The 27,034-nt window shown below is 38.5% G+C and overlaps 1 protein-coding gene and 1 pseudogene across 19 annotated transcripts in view; both read right to left on the reverse strand.

Moving 5' to 3' along the window:
- The window catches only part of Braf (B-Raf proto-oncogene, serine/threonine kinase), a 135,394-nt gene that overhangs the window by 57,261 nt on the left and 51,099 nt on the right, over positions 1-27,034 (reverse strand). For 7 of the 19 annotated variants that reach the window (XM_087655561.1, XM_087655556.1, NM_001427466.2 and 4 more), the window contains 5 exon segments: positions 21,047-21,310; positions 12,460-12,563; positions 11,305-11,407; positions 8,196-8,344; positions 7,087-7,203 (listed from right to left, as the gene is read on the reverse strand). In XM_087655561.1, coding sequence (XP_087511687.1) covers positions 7,087-7,203; positions 8,196-8,344; positions 11,305-11,407; positions 12,460-12,563; positions 21,047-21,310 — 737 coding nt within the window. 19 annotated transcript variants of the gene reach the window in all.
- Fth1-ps1 (ferritin heavy chain 1, pseudogene 1) lies at positions 25-2,752 on the reverse strand (annotated as a pseudogene).

Genomic DNA, 27,034 nt, shown 5'->3' on the forward strand with positions numbered 1-27,034 from the left:
AACTTAAATGGGTATTTTGGTGCAACTTATAGAAAAGTTAAAGGCAGCCCAACATATATGCACTGCCTGAGTGACCAGAAAAGTCACATGGCTTTGGGGAAGCCAGCTTAGCTCTCATCACTGTGTCTCAGGGTGTGCTTGTCAAAGAGATATTCTGCCATGCCAGATCCAGGGGCTCCCATCTTGCCTAAGTTGATCATGAGGTCACCCTGTTCTTTAATGGATTTCACCTGCTCATTCAGGTAATGTGTCTCAATGAAGTCACATAAGTGGGGATCATTCTTGTCAGTAGTCAGTTTGTGAAGTTCCAGTTGTGCCTGATTCACTCTTTCCAAGTGCAGTGCATACCCTATTGCATTCAGCCTGCTCTACCAGGCATCATGGTCTGGTTTCTTTATATCCTGCAGGAAGATTCGGCCACCTCATTGGTTCTGCAGCTTTATCAGTTTCTTATCAGGTTCTCTCTCCTCATGAGATTGGTGGAGAAAGTATTTGGCAGAGTTCTTCAGAGCTGCATCATCCTGGTCAAAATAGCCAGATGTAGAGACAGACATAGGAAGCACACAACTCTAAGTTGATCTGACGGTTGATGGCAATCCTGCTGGTAGTTCGGGAGAAGTGGTGGTCATGGCAGCAGCCAGGCGAGGTACAGCAGAGCAACAAAGTTGTAAAGGGCTCAGGCTCAAAGAGGCCAGCTGGGGTCAGAGGGGCTGAGCACCCAGTTCTGTTCAAGCACAGTTGAAGCAAGAAACCGCCGGGACTCTGGGCATGAATACCTCAAGTTGGGCATACTCTATTCTATCACGTCTTTCTCTGATTTGTCATTTTGTCTACCACTTAGATATCACTTTAAAACATGGGTGCTTCCTTCTACAAACCTTACCTTCATTGTGTGGGATTAAAGGTATGCAGTAAGGGAGTGTCTGTATTCCAGCCAGAGGGATCAAAGGTGTATGCTAAGGGCTGAGCCACAACACATCTAGAAACAGGTTTTTTTTTTTTGTTGTTGTTGTTGTTGTTGTTGTTTTTCCTCCAGTAAATAACACAATTTGGGGGTTCAAAATTCGATCAAATATCCTGCAACACTGGAGTAATGGGTTTCAACGACAGTCACCACTCAACTTTTTAGGTGGGCAATGGGGATCCAAACTCAAGTCTTCAAGCTTGCATGATAAGCACTTTAGTCACTGAGCTATCTTCCCAGCTCAAAAATTACTCTGATTAAAATACTTTAATAGGTTACAGAATGACTTATTTTGCTATAGATAGTAGAATCTATGAGTGCTGACCTAAAGGACCTGGCATGAAGAACCTAGAAATTTGAGGCTAGATTTTAAACTCCTATAAAGACTGTGGCCCCTCAGAAGAGTCTCATCAGCAGGGAAGTGAGCACTTCTCGGGGGAGGAGACAGTAAGGCTCAGCCCAAGCTTCAACTGGCCGTGGAAAGTCAACATGGACCAAGTTCTCCTCACATACTGGTCATCATTTTACCCCATATTATAAGGGTTAACCAGCACTGTTTATGTCATTATTAGACCAGAATGACAATGTTGAGATAACAAGGGAAATTATAAAAGAATGGTAAGAAAATATATAAGGAGGGGCTGGTTAAGATCACTCAGTGGATAAAAGGGTACTTGCTACTAAGCCTGATAACCTGGGAATTTCCCCCTGGAGCCCAGATGGTAGAAGGAGACCTTATTCCCCAAAGCTGTCTTCTGACGTCGACAAAGGTGCCTTAGCATGCACATGAGTGCACACACACATGCATAGTCATTTTAAATACGTATAATCAAAAAGTTAATAGAAAAGGGCAGAAAAAAATGTTTGGCGAGCAAAGCTTAAGAGTGACAAAACTCTAAATAAAGCATGTCATTGGAATATGAAGCTCATGAGGTAAAGATAGGAAAAATTTACTTTGGGGGATTCATATTAACTACATGAGTCTGTTTAAAATGAACAGGACATAAATGTTATTCTCTAAAAGAAATGGGCAAACGCCCAATTACAATTAATGGAACTGGACATGAGGGAAGTTGTGTTTCACTGGTTTTCGAGAATTAATCAGTTTTTGTCAAAGCTGACCTTATTCTTGCTTTATAAAGCTAAATAAAAATATAAACAACAATTCCTTAGCAAAAAAATAAAAAAAATGTTATTAGTTAATAAGTATTCAGAAATAAAAACTGTCAGGCTACTTATAGTCATAGGATGACAGTGTCCTTGAGTTTAGCACTAAACCTGAGAAAGCCTCAAGTAACTGGATGTGTAGTTGATATAATATGTGATCTAGCATTGGTAGAGAGGCAACAAAGCACTCCTGAAATGTACTGAGTACAAACTATGACAGAAATATCAATTGGATAACAAACCAGAACTCTGTTTACAAAGGACAGTGATTCAGAAACAAGGAGACACAAACCCTGCATTTAATCTGGTAAAAGAAGAGGGCCTGTAACACAAACTCCACATGCTGTGTTAATACCATTTGGAGGTGAACTTGACTTACCTACCCCTGATGACTGTGAGCAATATTTCATTATTATACCTATCTGTACAACATTTTAATTCAATGCTTCACAGAAGCAATTATAATGTTTTCTCAGAATGACTTTCCAAAGAAGAATGGGCCCATCCTACACAAGTCTAGGTTAGGTAACACATATATTCTCTGTTCTGATTTTGCTCAACTTAAAGCAATATATTCACACTTATCATCATTTTGGAAAACTGATAAAACTGTACCTGCATACTGTGGACTCTTTCTTTGATGTAGGTAATTTATAACTAACCTATGAAGGACCCTGACTATCACCTAATTGGCTTTCTCCCAGAGGTATATATTTGTACTGACCACGCCACAAACTTTCTTAAAATTAAAATTAAAAAATTAAAAATTTAAAATAAACAGAATATTAATTCTAACACTCTTCAGAAAACTACTATGATTTAGACTTAAGTTTTAGGTTACACTATTTAAAATTTTTTGAAGCAAAGTGACTATTTCTGTTCAGTGATAAATAATTATCTCTTTGTATTCTAAACGGAGTAATGTATTAATTTTGCAAAATTTCTTGGTATGCCCATACTTGCTTTAGGATAGAACTAGTAACTGTATGTAAGTTATTGAGCATGGCATAAAGATTATCCTTATATTATTCAAATACTGACTTCTCTGCCCCCGTCCGTATCTGGCTGCATTCCAGACATGGCACTGTAATGCTTGTTCTAAGTTATCTCCTGCCTCAATGTTGTGCAAACATTGCTCCTATTTATTCTCTTCTTTGTCAGTAAAATCTGGTTAGCCAATGGCTAAGCAGAGGAGAGAGTAGAACTGGATTTCTGATTCCAGAGAGGTGAGGGGAAGAAAAAGAGAAGAAAGGAGGATTCAGCCTTGAGGAGAGTTGAGACACCATGGGAACACACCTGAAGCAGAGAGAGCCAGATTGAAACTAAAACACAAGTGTCTTGGGGATTTTGGCAGGAAGGTAGCCAGATTAGAGGATTAAAATAGATTAATAAATACTCAGCTATTGGACTGTAAAGCTTGATTAAATAAATCTTACAGTCTAGTATTTATTTGAGAGCTAGCCAGGAAAAAGAAATGCCATCACTTTTTAAATTGCTCTAACAAGTAATAAATCAAATACTGTGATATTGAACATAACTGATACGATGGCTATTTTTGGTTATCAACTTGACTATATCTGGAATGAACCTGTGAGGGATTGTTTTTCTAAATTAAACTATCTGAAGTGGGAAGACACAGTCTAATCTGGATCCTTGAGGTAGAAAGATACACTTTTTAAATCAGATCTTTAGAGATGGCAAGACCCACCTTTAATCTGGCCCACACCTCCTGCTGGCAGCCTAGGTAAAGGACACAGAAGAAGGAAGCTTGTTTCCTTTCTGCTTGCTTGCTCTCCCTCTCACTAGCAAGTCCACCCTGGCACTGGCATTAGAGCCTCCTTCTTCAGGATTCTGGCAGATACTGAAGACCAGTAGGGACATCCAGCCTTACAGACTGAACAACTACTGGATTGTTGAACCTTCCATTGGTAGACAGCCATTGTTAGACTAACTAGACCATAAGCCATTCTGTAAGCCATTCTAAAAAAAAAAAAAATCACACACACACACACACACACACACACACACACACACACACACACACACACACTCTGTAAGTTCATTATGTAAGTTATGCTCCTCTAGAGAACCCTGATTGGCTCCTATCTTTACAAAGGTAATTTTACACACTGACATAAAAGCATTAGGAAATTAACTTATAGAGAAGCTTGCACATTTTTCAAGACCAGATCCTATTTGACTCTAGTCAAGAAAAAATAGCTGTGGCAGAGGCAAATGCTCCCTTAATTTTGAAACAGTAACCCTTCACTAGAAGACAACCTGTGCTGTTACCATTATGACCCTTCAGAGAGGCCAAGTTAATTTTATGTTCTGTAACCCCGTTCACAGAACTGGCATCTGTCATTAGAAAAGCCTCACAGATCAATAGATTCTGAATTGTGGTAGCTAAAGGATTAACTGAAATCCCAAACATTATTTTGATTTGATCATCTTAAAAACAAAATAAAAGAACCAAAAAAAAAAAAAAAAAAACCTAAGGCAGAGCCATCAGAGAGAACTGTTACAACCTGACAATACTACATAATTGTCTATATTCTAGTGATATAAAAATATGCTCTTTGATATTATTATTGCGTGTTTGTTTGTAAGTGTCCATGCCATGATGCACACATGGAGCGAAGAAAACAAAGTTTTTGGAGTCAGTTCTCTTCCTACCTCCTTCTGAGGTCAGGTCCCTTGTTACTGCTATGCTGTGTAGACTTGTGTTGATGTGAGGCCCTTCCATCCTTTGTAGGAATGCTGGGGTTACAGCTGACCACATTTGGCCTTTCCCTCCTCCTATGGCGAGCACTTTTGCCCATTAAGCCATCTCATCTCACACACACTCCAATTCTGTGTGTGACGGGGGAGGAGGGCACCAGGCAGCCTTCTCTATTGCTTTCTTATTTGAGGAAGGGTCGCTCCTTGATCCTGGAAATCAAGTTCTTTCAACTAGACTGCAAGCCTGCAATAAAAACTGCAGGTCTATTATAAGTATCCCCTTAATGTTATTATTCTTTGAGGTATAAGTCTAAAGAAATAAGGGCTAGCGAGATAACCATGTGTGTGACTGTCGTGAAAGGCTGACCACCCAAGTGGTCCCTGGTTCCACAGTGAAAGGCGAGAACTGAGTCATGAAAGCTGTTCCCTGACCTCTACACAATCACTATGGTATATTATACATACACAAACACCTATATATCACTGCCCACACAATGAATGAATGAATGAATAATGAATGAATGAATAAGGTTTTTGGGCCTAAAGTAATAACATACTGTGAAGAATACAAGGAAGAAGGGACTAGTAAAACAATTACTTGTGCACTAAGCATTTTGGAACTATTCTAGGTCAGAGTGCTATCTGGAAACTTCTCTTCCCCTCCTTTCCCCTCTCCCACTCTGTCTTTCCAAGACAGAGTTTCTCTGTGCAGCCCTGGCTCCTGGAGTTAGCTCTACAGAGACGGTTAGCCTTGAGCTCACAGAGATCCATCTGTCTTCGACCCCAAAGTGCTGGAATCAAAGGTGCGTGCTGCTACCACCAGAGAAACATTTCTTTTTAAAACTATATACTTCCAGACATAGCATAAATAATCTTGCTTTAAACATAATGGGAAGAGCGTAACAGACCTATGCGAAAATATTCAAGAGCCAACTTAAATTACTGTCTCTTTTTCTACTGTGAATTAATGCCTTGGGGATAGTTTAAGAGTAAATGTTTGCCTTCCCCCCTAAACTGACAGCACTGCTTCCACCTGCCTTCTGTCCTTGTGAAGCCCTGCCTTTCTGCATATGGCCTCCCCTTAATTTTAGGCCGTCTTCACCTTAGGGTTTCCTGCCCATCTAAATCTTACTGCTAAGTAAATTCTCCCTTCAAAATCATTTTTATCTCATTGGTAACTTGCTTGAAAACCTTTATTCTCCCAGATCTTCATATCTCAAGTAAATACGAGCCAAAATGTCAAGATTCCCTACTACCTGGTCTCACATATGGCACTTTCCTTCTTCCAACTTTCCATTGTTATTTGAGATTATGGTCTCACTCTGAAGCAAAGCTCAAACTCATCACCTTTCTGCTTCAGCCTCCTAAGTGCTGGGATTTCAGATTTGTGCACCCTATCAGTCTCTCTTATACTCCTTAAAAGCTTAGGTAAGCTTCGTGACTAGCTCTGAAACCTGCTCTCTTCTCTACATCCGCTCTCACTCAGAGTTCATTTAGCTTCTAGCCATTCATTCTCTCCCTCCAGTTCCTTCCCCTGTCCCCCATCTCTCTCTCTGGTTCTTTTAGACAGGGTTTCTCCATGCAACAACCCTGGCTGTAGCCAGCAATTCTTTAAAGACCAGTTCAAATCACAACTCTGCTAAGCTTTCTTGAGTACATCCAACTTTCTTGCATTCTATAAATATAAAATATTTACGTTCTTATCACAAAGTTTAATATACTCTATTACAATGTGTAGTTTTTAAAAATTATCAACTCATATGTTAATGCTTTTTAAGTAGAAGTCACACATTACCTGATAAAATGGTGAATAACAGGGCATAAGAATTTTATTTTGACATTCTTCACAATTGATCTTAAAACCGTCTACATACATCAGCTTTAATTCCATTGATTGATTGATTAATTGATTGACTGTGTGTGTTTCAAGACAGTAACTCACTGTGTAGATCAGGTCAGGCTCCACTCACAGAGATCTGCCTGTTTTGGTCTCATGAGTGCTGGGATTAAGGCTGTGACCTACTCTAATACCAGGCTTTTAATCCCACTCTGGACCAAATGAATGTAAATGCTTCAATGCTGTGATACTATACATTAGTGATAAAATACATAATTGGGGGGGGGATATCTATAATTTAACAGTTCCAGTGTTGAAAAGGTTTACAATTATACAAACAATCCAAAGAAAGGCAGTCCGTCTAGCACATCATTAAACAGCAAGAATCAAATCATACCCAATAGAGTCTGAGGGGGGTGCGGAAGAGCATCCGGATGGAAGGGTAGTCTCTGCTGAGAAGGCCTCCTCCTGTGGTACTGGGTGATGCTCAAAGAACTTGGAGACAAACAGCAAACTGTGAGGCAAAAACAAAACAAAACAAAACAAACCTAACTTGTGCAAAACCCAGAAGCTTCAATACAAGAGAACACAGAAGTAGTGAGAAAATGTGGGATCAAGTTTTACTTTCAGGATCAACAAAGTTCAATTACATATATTTTTGTCAAAGGTTTCTTTAAAAAAATTATATTGTACTTTCAAGGGCATGCTCAGATCTAGAACTAATTGTTCTTTTCAGTCAATTTCTATACCACAGGGAGAAAATCATCTATTTAAAAACTAGAAGAAAAACATCTAGTGGTAAGTTAGATTATGCTTCTTGTTTTTTTCTGAGATTCACTGTGTAGTCCTGGAACTCACTTGTAGACCAGGTTGGTCTTGAACTTACAGAGATCCACCTGCCTCTGCCTCCTCGGTAGCTGCTAAGTTGGATATATCATTATAATTAATTTTAAAGTCAAATTCCATTTCAGCAGCAACAAAAAGAATTATAGAGAAAGATTATTATATAATAGATACCATCTACTATGTTTATTAAATATGCTATAAAGAAAAAAAGAAATTTTAGAAATAAATAACTCGTGTATAAGTATTCCCTTAAATAAAGGGAGCAGGGGTTAAGATGAAACAGATGGACATGGGTGAGGTGACAGTGAGGGGATCAACATAACTGCTATAATAGGCTGTAGAATCAGACTCGTCGTCCAGAAAGACAACCATCAACTTGACTAAAACAATATTCTATATCCACCCCAAATTATATAAAAGTGATTCCTAAGGACTAGTAGTTGTTACTTAAAAAGCACATGAATAAAAGTTTTATATGCCCCAGAGCCAGTGCTCACCTCTCTGAGAGAGAAGAGCTGCTTGGACTATTTGTTACTTTAAAAATTCTTTAACAACTGCAATGGGCAAAACGTCCCTCATGATTTTCAAAGTACACTAATTCCACATTATGAAAATTTAACTATAAAGTAATAGTAAAGAGGTTCTTTGTGGATTACTTACTCAAGTTGGTCATAATTAACACACATCAGTGGAACCTCTGTACTACAACGCTGGTGAAACTTATAACCACATGTTTGACAGCGGAAACCCTGGAAAAGCAGCTTTCGGCAAAAGTCACAAAATGCTAAGGTGAAAAAAGTTTTCCGTACCTGGAAAGTGAAAATCATACATGGTTTCAGATACTTGCAAGAATCCAATTTTTTTTTTTTTGGTTCTTTTTTTGGAGCTGGGGACCGAACCCAGGGCCTTGCGCTTGCTAGGCAAGCGCTCTACCACTGAGCTAAATCCCCAACCCCGCAAGAATCCTTTTTATAAACAACACATTCATTCACTTACTTAAAATAACAATTTTTAGTATATTTATATCATAAAAAGTCACACATCAAAATGCAATACTAAAACCATGGGATTTGAAATACTATCCCATCTTAATAGTCAACATAAAAACTCAGAAATCAAGACAATAAAACAAATAAAAGAATTGAGACCCTGATATGTTATCCAGCTTCAAATGGACAACAAGCAACACTCTAAGGGACTTGTGCATGAAAGTCTCAAAAAAATTTAAACAACTGAATTAAAAAGAATAACTGATTTCAAGCTTAACAGCATAAAGGAAGTAAAAATACAAAAAGAAGAGTTAGAGGTAAAAGGAAGGAAACCCAAGGCTATCATTCAATTCCTACCCAAAGAAGGAAGCTAAGGAAAGCTAGTGCTGACAGTAGAAGAAACAAAGATATAGACTTATTCAACCTCAGTTCTCAAACAGAACAGCAGCGAGATGGAAGAAAAGAGGGAGAGAAGGCAGAATCCTGCAAACGAGTTACTCCTAATGGAACCAGCAATCAGCATGTGAGGTCTTAAGTTGCTAAAGCAAGAAATCATGGCAAAAGATATTTAGTAATATGAAAATAATCACCCAGGGCTTAAAATAGAAACTATTAAAATTATCAATTGCTACACAAAATCTATACCGCAATTTTATTCTGACCACAGAATTACGAAGTGAATTGTTTGTAATACTGTTAAATTTAGCAACTTTTTAAAGTTTAGATCTGAAACTTGGGTAATAGGAAAGAAAACTTCTACCTTCAGACTTGAACACACTGTTAAAAGTTAAATGCTGTTAAATACTGTTGTTTCTAACTTTCCTCCTTTTCCATTTGCCTTTCAGATTAGTTTCTTCATATTACAAAATAAATAAATGCTCAAAAGTATTAAAAATTTATCAGGACTTTTAATGTACAACATGGATCAAAGAAACTGCACTGTACTAAGGGAACTCTCTGTTCCCGAGGGAGAAATTAGATGAAGTGTATACGCCTTGCAGTAAGCAATAGGCAGAAAAATATATAACAGAGAGACTCCCAACAATGGCTATTTCAGAATGCTGATAGCAAGGATGACTTTTTGTATTTTCAATCATCTTGGATTTTATTTTTTAAAAACCACAATCAATAGATAATGTATCCTTTTATGATGACCTAATATATACCTAAACCTACATAATAGCACTTACATCAAGCATAGCTTATAATTTTATATCATTTATTACAATTTTATGTTTTTGTTTAAATGTTTTCTGTGACAGAAGTTGGTCTTGAACTTTCAACCAGCCCCTTGCTTCTGCCTCCCAAGTGGAGGGTTCCAGGTATAGAAAAGCAGGTCTGCTCTAAAACTCTAGTTTTTTGAGACAGGGCTTACTATGTAGACAAGGCTGTCCTTGAATTCCTAGTCATTTGCATGTCTCTGCTTCCCAATGCTAGGTTTAAAGGTGTGTGCCACTATACCGACTTAAAATTCTATTTTCAAAAAATATTAATCAACAGCTATTAAGAATTAGTCTGGTACATAATCCATTCTGGCCTTTCAGGAACTTTTACACAGTGGGGTGTGCTTTCTTCAGTTTCCCCATCACTTGAGAAAGCATGTGAGAAAAAGCAAATGCTTGTTTCTAGCTTTCTTCCTTTTCCATTTGCCTGTGATTACACAGAAGTGAGAAATACCTCTTTTGATCTATTTAACTGCCAAACTAAGCATCTTTAGCACTGCTACCATTATCTCAGGAAACAACACACACACACACACACACACACACACACACACGCACACGCACACGCACACGCACATGCACATGTACCTACCTGTGCGGGGTGGGGGTGGGATGAAGAGGACAGTAAGAGAAATAGAGAAGAGAGCAGAACAACGGAAGGGTAAAAGGTAGACTATGCATCTGAGTATGGATTTTATGCAAACCATATCTGAAAGATAACTTTGTGAATAAAGACGGACCAAAAAAATTATTTCTTCTGGCCGTAGCTTCTGCTTAGTTAAGAATAGAATTTAAGTATATCTAAAGATGTATTAGTTGAGTGGGGAGTGGTTAGGAGTCTGTTGCTGGCTGGTGACAAACTTAAGCTAGGTTTTATCAAAGGCAAAAAACAAGATAAAGTCTCAAGGAGAGCTCGATATCCAACTATGCTCCTTTCCCATCCATCCCCTTAATCTTTGGAAACAATATGTATGTCAAGATACAGGCAGTCTAACTCTATATATGATATGTTATAAAGATAAAAACAGAGAGAAGGCCTCAGATTCTATCCTCATAGGCTGCTAGGCAATTATTACAAGAACAAAGCTAGGTGTGCTGAAACACAAGTCCCACTGAGGAGAAAAGGAAAAAGGGAGAATATCACACAGCAGGACCCCATCCTTCACTTAAGAGAGAGAGGGATGGGAAGTAAGCAAGAGAGAAATAAGTCAGCTGTGCTTACCGCCATGCATTTGTGAACAGAGACAACTAAGCTATTAGCTATTCATCTATACAAATGATGACTTGTAGGAAAATTTTATTTTACTAGATAGATAGACTTTTATATCAGACTAATTTTTTTTGTTTTTATTTGTTCTTTTAAGAGACATATATGTTTTTTAAACTATAAAGAAAGAATAAATATCAATAAAAGTTCTCTAAATACAGTATTTTAAAGAACAGAACTCAGGCCAATTATCAACCACAAAATTATTCATCTGTATTTCATATTCCCTAAATAAAAAATTCAAAAGAAACTGACCAGTTTTGACAATTCAAATATGAATGGATACATACGAAGTTGTGGGTTGTCAGAGGAACATTCTCTAGTACTTCAACATGTAGCTCCTCTCCAGTAAGCCAGGAAATGTCAGTGTCCCAGCCAATTGGTTTCTTCTCTCTGAAAAGAATGTAGGAGAAATCCTTTCTTGATTACTCTACCCCAATATTTTCAAACAATAGAAATTTCAGTCTTAATTTTTAGGTTTAAACTTTAATAAATGTCAAACAAAGAGCGGTATAAATATATTTACTCCTAAGTTGGTCCAGAAAAACCTACAACAGTCAAAACCAAATTGTTCCTGGGGTTTAAAAAACAAATAAGCAAACAAATGAAAACAAACAAACAAAACTTATCATCAAATTCAGAGAACAAGACCATCCAGGGAACAACATGCCTCAAGATGTAGATTCAAACATAACTATTTAGAATAATATTACTTTATGAAAAGATGCTTTAATATAAGAGATTTTATAGACTTTCGTAGAACTATGAGCTTGTATTTAAAAAGGAAGACTATAGAAATGTAGACTATCTAAACAAATCACATTCTACTGTAATGGTTCTTAACCTTCCTAATGCTATGACCCTTGAAATAGTTCTCATATCGTGGTGATCCCCAACTGTAAAATTATTTTTGTTGCTACTCATAGGTGTAATTTTTCTACTATGAATCATACTGGAAATACATATATTTTCGGTGGTCTTAGACAACCCCTGTGAAAGGACTGTTTGACTCCCTAGGTTGAGAACTGCTGTTCTAATTGTTCGCAAATTATAGAAATTATAATCTCTAATAAAGGCATCTGTCACAGGAATAAACAATATAACTGCACAAATTATCAATAGCTTTCGAGATTTCTTTAAGAGTAGTATTAGTACAATTTTAAGTTGATATTTTAAATCTTTTAGTAAAAAATATTCTCCCTCTTTCTAATGTATATGGGTGTTTTGCCTGCATAAGTCTGTGCATCTCATGTATACCTGAGGAGACCAGATGGTTTTAGAGCCCCTGGAACTAGAATTACAGATGCTATGAGCTGCCGTGTGGGTACTGAGCCACCTTTCCAGTCTTTGAGCTAATTCCCTATTCCAGAGGTTTGGATAAAAACTACTCAAAGCTTATGTCTAATTTCTTTTCAAAGAAAGTGACACACACATACAAAGCATACCCGTCCTGAATTCTGTAAACAGCACAGCACTCTGGGATGAGACCCCTCATCATTAGTGCTTTCTTTAGACTGTCTCGGACCGTTACACCACATCTTGCGGGCACCTATGACACAAATACATGCAAGAGGTAAAGGAAGGAGGTTTTCTTTCAAATCATTTCTTAAAGCTCAGCTATTTACTTTATAACACCTTTAAAATATCATATGGGTTCCTTTACTCATTAGTCAAAGGAAATTGTAACTAGTAATATTATTTTACCAACTTAAAGCAAATGGATTAAGGCCAGTTGTGGTGGTGCGTGAGTTTAATCCCACTTCAGTGGCGGAGGCAGCAGGATCTCTGTGAGGTTAAGGTCAGTCTGTGAGGTATCTGGTCTACATAGATTCCAGGGCAGTCAGGACTACATGGACTGTGATGTTTATATATGCTTGGCCCAGGGAATGGCACTGTTGGGAGGTGTGGCCGTGTGGGTGTGGGCTCTAATTCCCTTGTCTTAGCTGCCTGAGAGTCAGTAAATCTATTAGCCGCCTTCAGATGAAGATGTAGAACTCTCAGCTCTGCCTGTACCATGCCCGCCTGGACACTGCCATGCTCCTGCCTTTTTTGTTTGTTTGTTTGTTTGTTTGTTTTTTCTTTTTTTTCCGGAGCTGGGGACCGAACCCAGGGCCTTGCGCTTGCTAGGCAAGCATTCTACCACTGAACTAAATCCCCAACCCCAAGGTTGTATCTTTTACTATTAAACTATGGTGCTAATCAAACTAAAATAGGTTAATCAGTTAGAAAATGTCCCTAAGGATAAGAGAAGCCTTTCACTGCTAGAAAGGCTTAGAACTTCTGTCTCAATAAATTAACAAACAAAGAAATTGGATGTAGTAGCATGTGTACTGGGGAGGCAGGGAAAAGTGGGTCTTGAGGGCTCGCTGCTGGCCAGCCAGCTTACCCTATATGCTGAGTTCCAGGCCAGTGAGAGACCCCATCTCAAAAAAACAACACCTCAGGATGTCCTCTGGTCTCCGCATGCATGCCCACATGTATATGTATGTGTATATGTACACACATGAACATAAGCCCACCTACTCACACATCCCAAACAAGGTAAGAAGTAAGTGTAAGAGAAATATGCTCCAAGTATACTATATATGTTCATGAAAATGAAGAAAGTAAATGATCGAAAGGACCTGACTAGCAGTCAAACAAACAGAAACATCACAGTTTTCTTTATTTGATGTAAAGGGCAACTTCTGATATGATACAGTAAGAGAATCCAAAGCTTTATGACATGAGGAACAGTCATAATTTATGAGAATAAACTGTATCTTCTATTAATTTTCCTTACATATTTATCGTTTTATAATTTACTGCCACTAGAAAGCCCATCTGTTGCCTTCCCACAGTTTTACAACATTCTTTCTTGGAATGGTATATACCTTGTCATGCCTACCTACTTACTGGGTTCTCACCTTTTGTGACTTCACATACATATAACAATGTTAACATCAAATAAAACTTATATGCCTTTTATGATGCATATGTCACAGTCCAATTTCTAGGGCCTCAGTTGCAGAAACAAACAGAATTTTCAGCAGCTACAAGGCTTCTTCCATTTTTTAAAAAGAAATTTATTTTCTGACAATTTCTACAAATGTCTTGATCACCTCCACCACCAATTTCCCTTCTCACTCTCCTGCATCTCTACCCTAATAGATGTTCCTCTTACCTTCATGTCTTCCAGCACTTCCTAGAATTTTCTATTTCGTGTGTGTGTGTGTGTGTGTGTGTGTGTGTGTGTGTGTGTGTGTGTGTGTGTGTGTGTGTGTATTTTGCTGAGAATCAAACGTAGGACCTCATACATGCTAGATAAAAGCTCTACCTCTGCGCTATATATATATTTCAGACCCAAGAATCCATTCTGTTTCTTAATTTTATACTTCAAGTTATAAATTTTTTTTTCCAGAGCTGGGGACCGAACCTAGGGCAAGCGCTCTACCACTGAGCTAAATCCCCAACCCCACTGAGCTAAATCCCCAACCCCCAAGTTATAAAATTTTATTTACTTTTAGTACTACTGGAGATCAAACCCAGAATATAAATAGGCAAATATTCCATCTGAGTTACTGCCTCAGCCCTAGTCATAGCAATTGTGTGTATGTGTGCGCGCGCATGTGTGTGTGTGCATAAATATGTTCATGTCATAGGCACATGTTTGTGTAGAGGCCCAAAGTTCACGTTGAATCTTTCTTAACTGCTCACCATATTATTATTTTTTTTTTTTGTTCTTTTTTTTGGAGCTGGGGACCGAACCCAGGGCCTTGCGCTTCCTAGGCAAGCGCTCTACCACTGAGCTAAATCCCCAGCCCCCACCATATTATTTTTTGAAGCAAGGTAACTTGCAAAAAAGAAAGCACCATGATGATTCCTGCTAATTTAGCTAGTGAGCTTGCACTAGGGGGTCCATTTTCCATCTTCTGGGCAATGAGAAGACAGGCAGCCACAGTGCCGGTTCATCCTTAAGGGTTCTGGGTCTCTGACCCACCAGTCCTCCAGCTCACACTTGAGCAACAAACGCTTTATCTCCTGAGCCACTCCCTCAGACCTTTATTTCATGCAATTTAAAAATCGATAACTGTACAGCAACTGGGTCATTATTATAATTATTACTTTGATCTTCATCTTATTTCTTGTTCAAATCCAGGTGTTTAAAAAACTCATAGAAATTATTAAAATGCAAATTTTATATGTTGCCTTTTGTATATCCTGTCCTATTTCATGCAATATTTTCATTATTCATAAAAATACTTTTTAATTTTCCTTAGAAATTTTTAGTCTGCTGAGAAGTGACTGCAATTCTAAAAGAAAGTTTTTCTATTGGTATTCATTTTTATTTTAATTGCAGTATGTTCAGAGAATTTGTATTTTTGGATATCCCGTGTTGCTAAAAATATAATAAAGCCTTTAAGTGTCTTCAAAAAGAGTATATATTTTTTTAGCTGGTATCTACAGGACCAACCTGTAATATTATATTAAGAATGACATCTAGGCTTTGCATGCTGGGATAACCTGTAATCCCAACACTTGAGGAAGCAGAGATAGAAAGATCTTAAGTACAAGATCAGCATGGGATACAGACCTCATCTTAAAAAAACAAAACCAGAAATGGGTAACTGACAAAGAACTGTTTAAATACAATACTTAGTATTCTTGTGGTTAGGACAAAACGGCAACCAACAGATTGGGAAAAGATCTTTACCAATCCTACAACAGATAGAGGCCTTATATCCAAAATATACAAAGAACTCAAGAAGTTAGACCGCAGGGGAACAAATAACCCTATTAAAAAATGGGGTTCAGAGCTAAACAAAGAATTCACAGCTGAGGAATGCCGAATGGCTGAGAAACATCTAAAGAAATGTTCAACATCTTTAGTCATAAGGGAAATGCAAATCAAAACAACCCTGAGATTTCACCTCACACCAGTGAGAATGGCTAAGATCAAAAACTCAGGTGACAGCAGATGCTGGCGAGGATGTGGAGAAAGAGGAACACTCCTCCATTGTTGGTGGGATTGCAGACTGGTAAAACCATTCTGGAAATCAGTCTGGAGGTTCCTCAGAAAATTGGACATTGAACTGCCTGAGGATCCAGCTATACCTCTCTTGGGCATATACCCAAAAGATGCCTCAACATATAAAAGAGACACGTGCTCCACTATGTTCATCGCAGCCTTATTTATAATAGCCAGAAAATGGAAAGAACCCAGATGCCCTTCAACAGAGGAATGGATACAGAAAATGTGGTACATCTACACAATGGAATATTACTCAGCTATCAAAAACAACGAGTTTATGAAATTCGTAGGCAAATGGTTGGAACTGGAAAATATCATCCTGAGTGAGCTAACCCAATCACAGAAAGACATACATGGTATGCACTCATTGATAAGTGGCTATTAGCCCAAATGCTTGAATTACCCCAGATCCCTAGAACAAACGAAACTCAAGACGGATGATCAAAATGTGAATGCTTCACTCCTTCTTTAAATGAGGAAAAAGAATACCCTTGGCAGGGAAGGGAGAGGCAAAGATTAAAACAGAGACTGAAGGAACACCCATTCAGAGCCTGCCCCACATGTGGCCCATACATATACAGCCACCCAATTAGACAAGATGGATGAAGCAAAGAAGTGCAGACCGACAGGAGCCGGATGTAGATCGCTCCTGAGAGACACAGCCAGAATACAGCAAATACAGAGGCATATGCCAGCAGCAAACCACTGAACTGAGAATAGGACCCCCGTTGAAGGAATCAGAGAAAGAACTGGAAGAGCTTGAAGGGGCTCGAGACCCCATATGTACAACAATGCCAAGCAACCAGAGCTTCCAGGGACTAAGCCACTACCTAAAGACTATACATGGACTGACCCTGGACTCTGACCTCATAGGTAGCAATGAATATCCTAGTAAGAGCACCAGTGGAAGGGGAAGCCCTGGGTCCTGCTAAGACTGAACCCCCAGTGAACTAGACTATGGGGGGAGGGCGGCAATGGGGGGAGGGTTGGGAGTGGAACACCCATAAGGAAGGGGAGGGGGGAGGGGGATGTTTGTCCGGAAACCGGGAAAGGGAATAACACTTGAAATGTATATAAGAAATACTCAAGTTAATAAAAAAAAAAACAAAAAAAAACAATACTTAGTATTCTAATTGTTTTGTGAAGTAGATTTTAAATACATCTCTCCTTGTCCTTAATTGTTTTCTTTAAAATCTATCTTATTATTTCTAGGACTACCAGCATTCTTCCTTTTTTATTGAAAGTACTTTCTTCATATAATATATTCTGATTTGTTTCCCCTCCCCCAGCTCCTTCCCACTTTCCCACCCACCCAAATCAAGCCCATAATCCCCTCTCATTAGAATATAAGCAAGCATCTAAAATAGTAATAATAAGAGAAAATAAGAACAAACAAGCCGAGTAAGACAACCAGCATTTCTAAAGTCCCGTAATAAAACAAGAGTAAGATAAGGGATAAAGGACATACAAACATGCAGTGATGTGGAGTACCCAGGTTTATACACATTGTACATACACACACATATACTGTCTGGTTACACATATACTTTTCTGTCACACAAGCTAGAGTCACCTAAAAGGAGAGAACTTTAATTAAGAAATGTTTCCATATGACTGGGCTATAGGCAAGCCTTTATGGCATTTTCTTATTTAGTGATTGACTTAGGAGGACCCAGTAAATTATGAGTAGTGCCACCCTGGCTGGTAAACCTGAGGTCTATAGTAAGGCTCACTAGATAAGCCATGGGGAGCAAGCCTGTAAGCAGAAGCCATGCACAGCCTGTGGATCAGCTTCTGCCTCCAGGTTCTTGTCCTGTTTAAGTTCCTGCCCTGACCTCTTTGATGATGAACAGTGATGTGGAAGTGCAAGCAAAATAAACTCCTTCCTCCCCAGCTTGCTTTTGGTCATAGTGTTGTATTACAGAAATAGAAATCCTAACTAAAACAATTACAATATTTACAATAATGAACATATACATAATCTTCTGAAGTTTCCTTGTACGTCAATGCAATATCTCCTTCCTTCCCTAATCCTATGTCTAGACAAATACTAAACATCTTTCTGTCACTACAGAAAAATTTGCCTTTGTTTATAAAACTTAACTATGTAGCCAAGGATAACTTTGAACTCCTAATCCTCCTGCTACCACTTCCTAAATGCAGGTAATATGCATTCACCACCATATATAACCAAGAGTTCATTTTAGAAATTTATATAAATGAAATTACAAAGTATGTATCTATTTTTGTCTGCCTTCTCTTCAGCACACTTTTCTTGAGATTCATCTATATTGGGAGTATCAGTAGCTTTTGTAGTACAGTATGTTCTTTACATAGATACACCACAATTTGTTTTTTTTAATTTATCTATTTTTATGTACATTGGTATTTTGCCTGCATGTGTCAGGGAGTCAGATCCCCTGGAACAGGAGTTACAGACAGTTGTGAGTTACTAGGGGGTGCTAAGAATTGAACCTGGGTCTTCTGGAAAAGGACAGTGCTCTTAACTGACGAGCCATCTCCCCAGCCCTACACAATTTGTTTTAAAATATCACTGACTTTTTGTTTTTAGCTTTTTAAACCTTTGAGATGGGGTCTCACTCCGTGGCTCTAGCTAACCTAGAGCTCCACACAAAGATCAGGATGAAGCTACACTGACCGACCTGCCTCAGTGTCCCAAGTGCTGTGTTACAGGCATGTACACGAAGAACCAACTTAATAATTTACTTGTTGATGGACATTAGGGACCTGGAGTTATGAGAAATAGATTAACAAACAAATGCTTGTTTTTCACACTCGGAAAAAAATACTTCGAAACAGACGGCTGGATCAGTGTTAGAGGTATTTTAACTTTGTGTATTATGATCATACTATTCCTTTAAAATGTATTAAAGTGTATGTATAAAAAAGCCACATCAATTATTTTTAAAAGTTATCTGCTCAAGGTTAATATTCATGTTACTGTATAACCAGCTCACTAAACTCTTTTCACGTTGTTTTAAAAAATATTTATTTTAAAATTGTGTTTCTGGGTGTTTGGCCTGCATGTATGTCATCACATACACGCGGTGCTTACAGAGAAACTACTCTGTCCCCTGGAACTAGAGATCCAGATAGCTGTGTGCTGTCTTGTGGGTGCTGAGAACAGACCCAGGTTCTCTGCAAAGGCAGCCAGTGCTTCTAACCACCAAGTCACCTTTCCGGCCCCAATGTTTTCCACGTTCTGCTCACAAGCATAAACAACAAAACACGAAGACAGAGATGGGATGGGTGTCCATTAACTTTTTAAGCTTCAGAGATAGAATTCCCATTTACAAATGGTTTTGCATTATACTCCTGCTTTTGAGGAGGAGGAGGAGACTGAATTTGTTTTGGAAGTTAAGTTTATTCTGCACAAAACTTAAATAATCCCAAGTTTGCTTTATTACAAACCATTCTTCCTGGAAGAAAGGGCAGAAATAAAGTGTGTAAAAATACACTCTGGATAATTAACAGTGTTTGAAAACAGTATTTTCTTTCTTCCTTTTTCCCCAGACATGGTTTCTTTGTGTAGCTCTGGCTGGTCTTGAACACACAGAGCTCTGCTTGCTGATGCTTCCCAAATGCTGTGATTAAAAGCATGCACCACTATGCCCAGCCTAAAAACAGTATTTTCTAAGGGCAAAATCCAAAAATATGTAGGTAGTTGGCAACTCAGATGGTTCCTAATCTGATCATTAATGCAGGAATTTTAGACTCTAGGGCAAAATGCTTTTATAGTAACATTTTTTTTTTAAAGTCAGAAGGAATTTTGGAACACTGATAAACACCAACTTTTGAATTTCTGTTGTCTCACAGGGAAAACAAAGAAAAACTACTTTGATTTTAGCAGATTTCTAACTCTTTTAATTAAAGTTAGAAGCAACCATCCAGGGTTGAAGAGATGGAGCAGTGGTTAAGAGTACTTGCTGCTTTTCTAGGGATGGAGTTCAGTTCCCAGAATCCACGTCAGGTGACTCACACTAACTATCTATAACTGCAGCCCATTCTAATGTCTCTAGTCTCTGTGAGCACCCACACTCTGTGCGTGCACACACACACACACACACACACACACACACACACACACACACACACAAAATAGTAATGTATATCTTATTAGAAAAGCAACCATATACATTAAGAAATTACTGGTTTAAGGTCAGAAATGTTATTAAGGCTTTACTTGAAGACTGAAGATCCTCTATGAGGACTTGGAGATTTCTCTGCTTTAAATGTTTCTTACTGGTATACAGTTTCAAACAATGACACTTGTGACAACAATTTTCAGAGTTACATACACAAGAAAAGAGTATCAGCACACTGAAAGGTAATTCTGATCATTTAGATTACACAGAGGAAAGAATCTTACCTGATACAAGCTTAAATCCTGAAATTCTGACCGCCTCTTAAAAAATATGTATTTGTTTTTATTTTATACTTATGAGTGTTTTGCCTGCCTGTCCATTAGTTCACCATGTGTATGCCTGGTATTCTTTGAAGCCAGAAGACGGCACCAAATCTCCTCAAAATGTCATTATAGATGGTTGTGGTCCAACATAAGAGAGCAGAGAACTAAACCAAGGACCTCTGAAAAAGCAGCCAGTGCTCTCAACTACTGAGCCATCTCTTCAGTCTCCTGACTGACTCTTAGCTGGTACTTACATTTAAGTGCCAATGAAGCTTGATAAGTTAGGCATACTGACATCCAATCACTTGAAGAGGCAGAGGCAGGCCAATCTCTGTTAGTCAAAGGCCAGCCTGGACTACGTTGTGAGTTCCAGACCAGTCAAGGCTACATAGTGAAACCATGTACACAAATACACAAACAAAATTAAAAAGAAAAAAAAAACTCTGTAACTATACAGATTGACATAAAATAATCATGTCTTTTCTATCCTTATTTAAAATGGATAATTCTGTTTGCATGGCTCTGAATAAACAATGATAATAATGTTCAACACAAAGAAAGAGCAAAACGATGATGATGAAGACTGACTTACCACTGTCCTCTGTTTGTTGGGCAGGAAGACACGAACGATAGGTTTCTGTGGTGACTTGGGGTTGTTCCGTGATACATCTGTGGGAGTTTGAAAAACTGAAAGAGATGACGGTAGCACTGAAAGGCTAGAAGAGGAGGAAGATGTAACGGTGTCCATTGATGCAGAGCTAGAAACAGAAAAGTCTGCTCCATTACCCAGGGATTCCAACAGCTGCTGCTCTCTCTGCTGAAGGGCATCTAGCTTGCTGGTGTACTCTTCATAGGCCTACAAAACAAAGGAGATTCACATGGACCTGGACACCGCTCTGACATTCCCAAATGAAAATACAAATCCAGTCTTTGACTACAGCTTCTTTATAATCTAAAACAGGAGTTTTAAGTTACAAGTTTTGAAGTAAATAATGAAAATACTACAAATATTCTCACTTTTAAATTAAAAAAAAATGTGTTATAAAATATAAGTTTATTATGTTAGAAAACTTGATCTATCTAAGTTGTATCTACATGGTCCTTAAATGTTAATTTAAAAAACAGTATTTCCTAATATTCTGGTCAAAGAGTAAGTTACATTCCAAAGTACAAGTTTAACATAAGACACAATATATATAAAGTATTATACTACATCAAAGATAAGTAGGTGTCTCTTCCTCTATATAATTTTAGTTCCCAAAAAAGTTGTGGGCATATCAAGACTTTGGCAGCAATCACTGCTGTACTCATTTGAAATGGATACTTCCATCTGTGTGCTTCTGAATATACAGTGATGTGTGCACATGTGCACACAAGTGAGCACATGAAGATACACATACACAAAGAGCGAGAGCAGGGTTGGGGGGGAGAGGGAGAGGGCAGGGAGAGAGAGCGGGGGGGGTTAGAGACATGTTAAAATTCAGGAATACATTATGAGTGTCAGATCACACTGATCTCACTGTCAACAACAGAGCCTTGGTGAGGTCTAAATGATTTGTAACTACTAACTTAAAAATGATTTGTAGGAAAGTATATTGCAGACCTTGAATATCTATATACTGAGAACTGATCAGCAGTTTTATAATTGGCCTTTCATGAATCAGTGTTTTTCTTTAGTGTTCTCATTTATGATGTGTTGATAATATTTATAAAAAGACATCATATAATAAAAGAGCTTATTAGAAAGGAAAAAAAATGATTTGTAACACCACCTTCTTTCTAAAATAGCCAGAGTCGTTATTGATCATTTATTTTTTTAAAAAATACTTTCTCAAGCACACAAACATAATCTCACATCCAAATACAACATAACAGGAAGCAACAATCACTATGCCTTAATACCTCTCAACATCAATGGCCTCAACTCCCCAATAAAAAGACATAGATTAACAAACTGGACACGCAATGAGGACCCTGCATTCTGCTGCCTACAGGAAACACACCTCAGAGACAAAGACAGACACTACCTCAGAGTGAAAGGCTGGAAAACAATTTTCCAAGCAAATGGTCGGAAGAAACAAGCTGGAGTAGCCATTCTAATATCAAATAAAATTGATTTTCAATTAAAATAAGTCAAAAAAGATAAGGAAGGACACTTCATATTCATCAAAGGAAAAATCCACCAAGATGAACTCTCAATCCTAAATATCTATGCCCCAAATACAAGGCCACCTACATACATAAAAGAAACCTTACTAAAGCTCAAAAAACACATTGCACCTCACACAATAATAGTAGGAGATTTCAACACCCCACTCTCATCAATGGACAGATCATGGAAACAGAAATTAAACAGAGATGTAGACAGACTAAGAGACGTCATGAACCAAATGGACTTAACAGCTATTTATAGAACATTCTATCCTAAAGCAAAAGGATATACATTCTTGTCAGCACCTCATGGTACTTTCTCCAAAATTGACCATATAATTGGTCAAAAAACGGGCCTCAACAGGTACAGAAAGATAGAAATAATCCCATGCGTGCTATCAGACCACCACGGCCTAAAACTGGTCTTCAATAATAATAAGGGAAGAATGCCCACATATACGTGGATATTGAACAATGCTCTCCTCAATGATAACCTGGTCAAGGAAGAAATAAAGAAAGAAATTAAAGACTTTTTAGAATTTAATGAAATTGAAGGTACAACATACCCAAACTTATGGGACACAATGAAAGCTGTGCTAAAGAAAACTCATAGCTCTGAGTGCCTGCAGAAAGAAACAGGAAAGAGCATATGTCAGCAGCTTGACAGCACACCTAAAATCTCTAGAACAAAAAAAAGCAAATACACCCAGGAGGAGTAGAAGGCAGGAAATAATCAAACTCAGAGCTAAAATCAACCAAGTCGAAACAAAAAGGACCATAGAAAGAATCAACAGAACCAAAAGTTGGTTCTTTGAGAAAATCAACCAGATAGATAAACCCTTAGCCAGACTAACGAGAGGACACAGAGAGTGTATCCAAATTAACAAAATCAGAAATGAAAAGGGAGACATAAATACAGAATCAGAGGAAATTAAAAAAATCATCAGATCCTACTACAAAAGCCTATATTCAACAAAACTTGAAAATCTGCAGGAAATGGACAATTTCCTAGACAGATACCAGGTACCGAAGTTAAATCAGGAACAGATAAATCAGTTAAACAACCCCATAACTCCTAAGGAAATAGAAGCACTCATTAAAGGTCTCCCAACCAAAAAGAGCCCAGGTCCAGATGGGTTCAGTGCAGAATTCTATCAGACCTTCATAGAAGATCTCATACCAATACTATCGAAACTATTCCACAAAATTGAAACAGATGGATCACTACCGAATTCCTTCTATAAAGCCACAATTACTCTTATACCTAAACCACACAAAGACCCAACAAAGAAAGAGAACTTCAGACCAATTTCCCTTATGAATATCGACACAAAAATACTGAATAAAATTCTGGCAAACCGAATCCAAGAGCATATCAAAACAATCATCCACCATGATCAAGTAGGCTTCATCCCAGGCATGCAGGGATGGTTTAATATACGGAAAACCATCAACGTTATACATTGTATAAACAAACTGAAAGAACAAAACCACATAATCATTTCATTAGATGCTGAGAAAGCGTTTGACAAAATTCAACACCCCTTCATGATAAAAGTCCTGGAAAGAATAGGAATTCAAGGCCCATACCTAAACATAGTAAAAGCCATATACAGCAAACCAGTTGCTAACATTAAACTAAATGGAGAGAAACTTGAAGCAATCCCACTAAAATCAGGGACTAGACAAGGCTGCCCACTCTCAACCTACTTATTCAATACAATTCTTGAAGTTCTAGCCAGAGCAATCAGACAACAAAAGGAGGTCAAGGGGATACAGATCGGAAAAGAAGAAGTCGAAATATCACTATTTGCAGATGATATGATAGTATATTTAAGTGATCCCAAAAGTTCCACCAGAGAACTACTAAAGCTGATAAACAACTTCAGCAAAGTGGCTGGGTATAAAATTAACTCAAATAAATCAGTAGCCTTCCTCTACATAAAAGAGAAACAAGCCGAGAAAGAAATTAGGGAAACGACACCCTTCATAATAGACCCAAATAATATAAAGTACCTCGGTGTGACTTTAACCAAGCAAGTAAAAGATCTGTACAATAAGAACTTCAAGACACTGAAGAAAGAAATTGAAGAAGTCCCCAGAAGATGGAAAGAGCTCCCATGCTTATGGATTGGCAGGATTAATATAGTAAAAATGGCCATTTTACCAAAAGCGATCTACAGATTCAATGCAATCCCCATCAAAATACCAATCCAATTCTTCAAAGAGTTAGACAGAACAATCTGCAAATTCATCTGGAATAACAAAAATCCCAGGATAGCTAAAACTATCCTGAATAATAAAAGGACTTCCGGGGGGAATCACTATCCCTGAACTCAAGCAGTATTACAGAGCAATAGTGATAAAAACTGCATGGTATTGGTACAGAGACAGACAGATAGACCAATGGAACAGAATTGAAGACCCAGAAATGAACCCACACACCTATGGTCACTTGAGTTTTGACAAAGGAGGCAAAACCATCAAATGGAAAAAAGACAGCATTTTCAGCAAATGGTGCTGGTTCAACTAGAGGTCAACATGTAGAAGAATGCAGATCGATCCATGCTTATCACCCTGTACAAAGCTTAAGTCCAAGTGGATCAAGGACCTCCACATCAAACCAGATACACTCAAACTAATAGAAGAAAAACTAGGGAAGCATCTGGAACACATGGGCACTGGAGAAAATTTCCTGAACAAAACACCAATGGTTTATGCTCTAAGATCAAGAATCGACAAATGGGATCTCATAAAACTGCAAAGCTTCTGTAAGGCAAAGGACACTGTGGTTAGGACAAAACGGCAACCAACAGATTGGGAAAAGATCTTTACCAATCCTACAACAGATAGAGGCCTTATATCCAAAATATACAAAGAACTCAAGAAGTTAGACCGCAGGGAGACAAATAACCCTATTAAAAAATGGGGTTCACCCTGGACTCTGACCTCATAGGTAGCAATGAATATCCTAGTAAGAGCACCAGTGGAAGGGGAAGCCCTGGGTCCTGCTAAGACTGAACCCCCAGTGAACTAGACTGGTGGGGGGAGGGCGGCAATGGGGGGAGGGTTGGGAGAGAAACACCTATAAGGAAGGGGAGGGGGGAAAGGGATGTTTGCCCGGATACCGGGAAAGGGAATAACACTCGAAATGTATATAAGAAATACTCAAGTTAATAAAAATTAAAAAAAAAATGGGGTTCAGAGCTAAACAAAGAATTCACAGCTGAAGAATGCCGAATGGCTGAGAAACACCTAAAGAAATGTTCAACATCTTTAGTCATAAGGGAAATGCAAATCAAAACAACCCTGAGATTTCATCTCACTCCAGTGAGAATGGCTAAGATCAAAAACTCAGGTGACAGCAGATGCTGGCCAGGATGCGGAGAAAGAGGAACACTCCTCCATTGTTGGTGGGATTGCAGACTGGTACAACCATTCTGGAAATCTGTCTGGTGGTTCCTCAGAAAATTGGACATTGAACTGCTTGAGGATCCAGCTATACCTCTCTTGGGCATATACCCAAAAGATGCCCCAACGTATAAAAAAGACACGTGCTCCACTATGTTCATCGCAGCCTTATTTATAATAGCCAGAAGCTGGAAAGAACCCAGATGCCCTTCAACAGAGGAATGGATACAGAAAATGTGGTACATCTACACAATGGAATATTACTCAGCTATCAAAAACAATGACTTCATGAAATTCGTAGGCAAATGGTCGGAACTGGAAAATATCATCCTGAGTGAGGTAACCCAATCACAGAAAAACACACATGGTATGCACTCATTGATAAGTGGATATTAGCCCAAATGCTCGAATTACCCTTGATGCACAGAACATATGAAACTCAAGAAGGATGACCAAAATGGGAATGCTTCACTCCTTTAAAAGGGGAACAATAATACCCTTGAGAGGGAATAGGGAGCCAAAGTTTAGAACAGAGGCAGAAGGAACACCCATCCAGAGCCTGCCCCACATGTGGCCCATACATATACAGCCATCCAATTAGACAAGATGGATGAAGCAAAGAAGTGCAGACCGACAGGAGCCGGATGTAGATCTCTCCTGAGAGACACAGCCAGAATACAGCAAACACAGAGGCATATGCCAGCAGCAAACCACTGAACTGAGAATAGGACCCCCGTTGAAGGAATCAGAGAAAGAACTGGAAGAGCTTGAAGGGGCTCGAGACCCCATATGTACAACAATGCCAAGCAACCAGAGCTTCCAGGGACTAAGCCACTACCTAAAGACTATACATGGACTGACCCTGGACTCTGACCTCATAGGTAGCAATGAATATCCTAGTAAGAGCACCAGTGGAAGGGGAAGCCCTTGGTCCTGGTAAGACTGAACCCCCAGTGAACTAGATTGTTGGGGGTAGGGCGGCAAGGGGGGGAGGATGGGGAGGGGAACACCCATAAAG

The sequence above is a fragment of the Rattus norvegicus genome, chromosome 4 (assembly GCF_021556685.1).
Source record: "Rattus norvegicus strain SHRSP/BbbUtx chromosome 4, alternate assembly SHRSP_T2T, whole genome shotgun sequence".
Classification (NCBI taxonomy): Eukaryota; Metazoa; Chordata; class Mammalia; order Rodentia; family Muridae; genus Rattus; species Rattus norvegicus.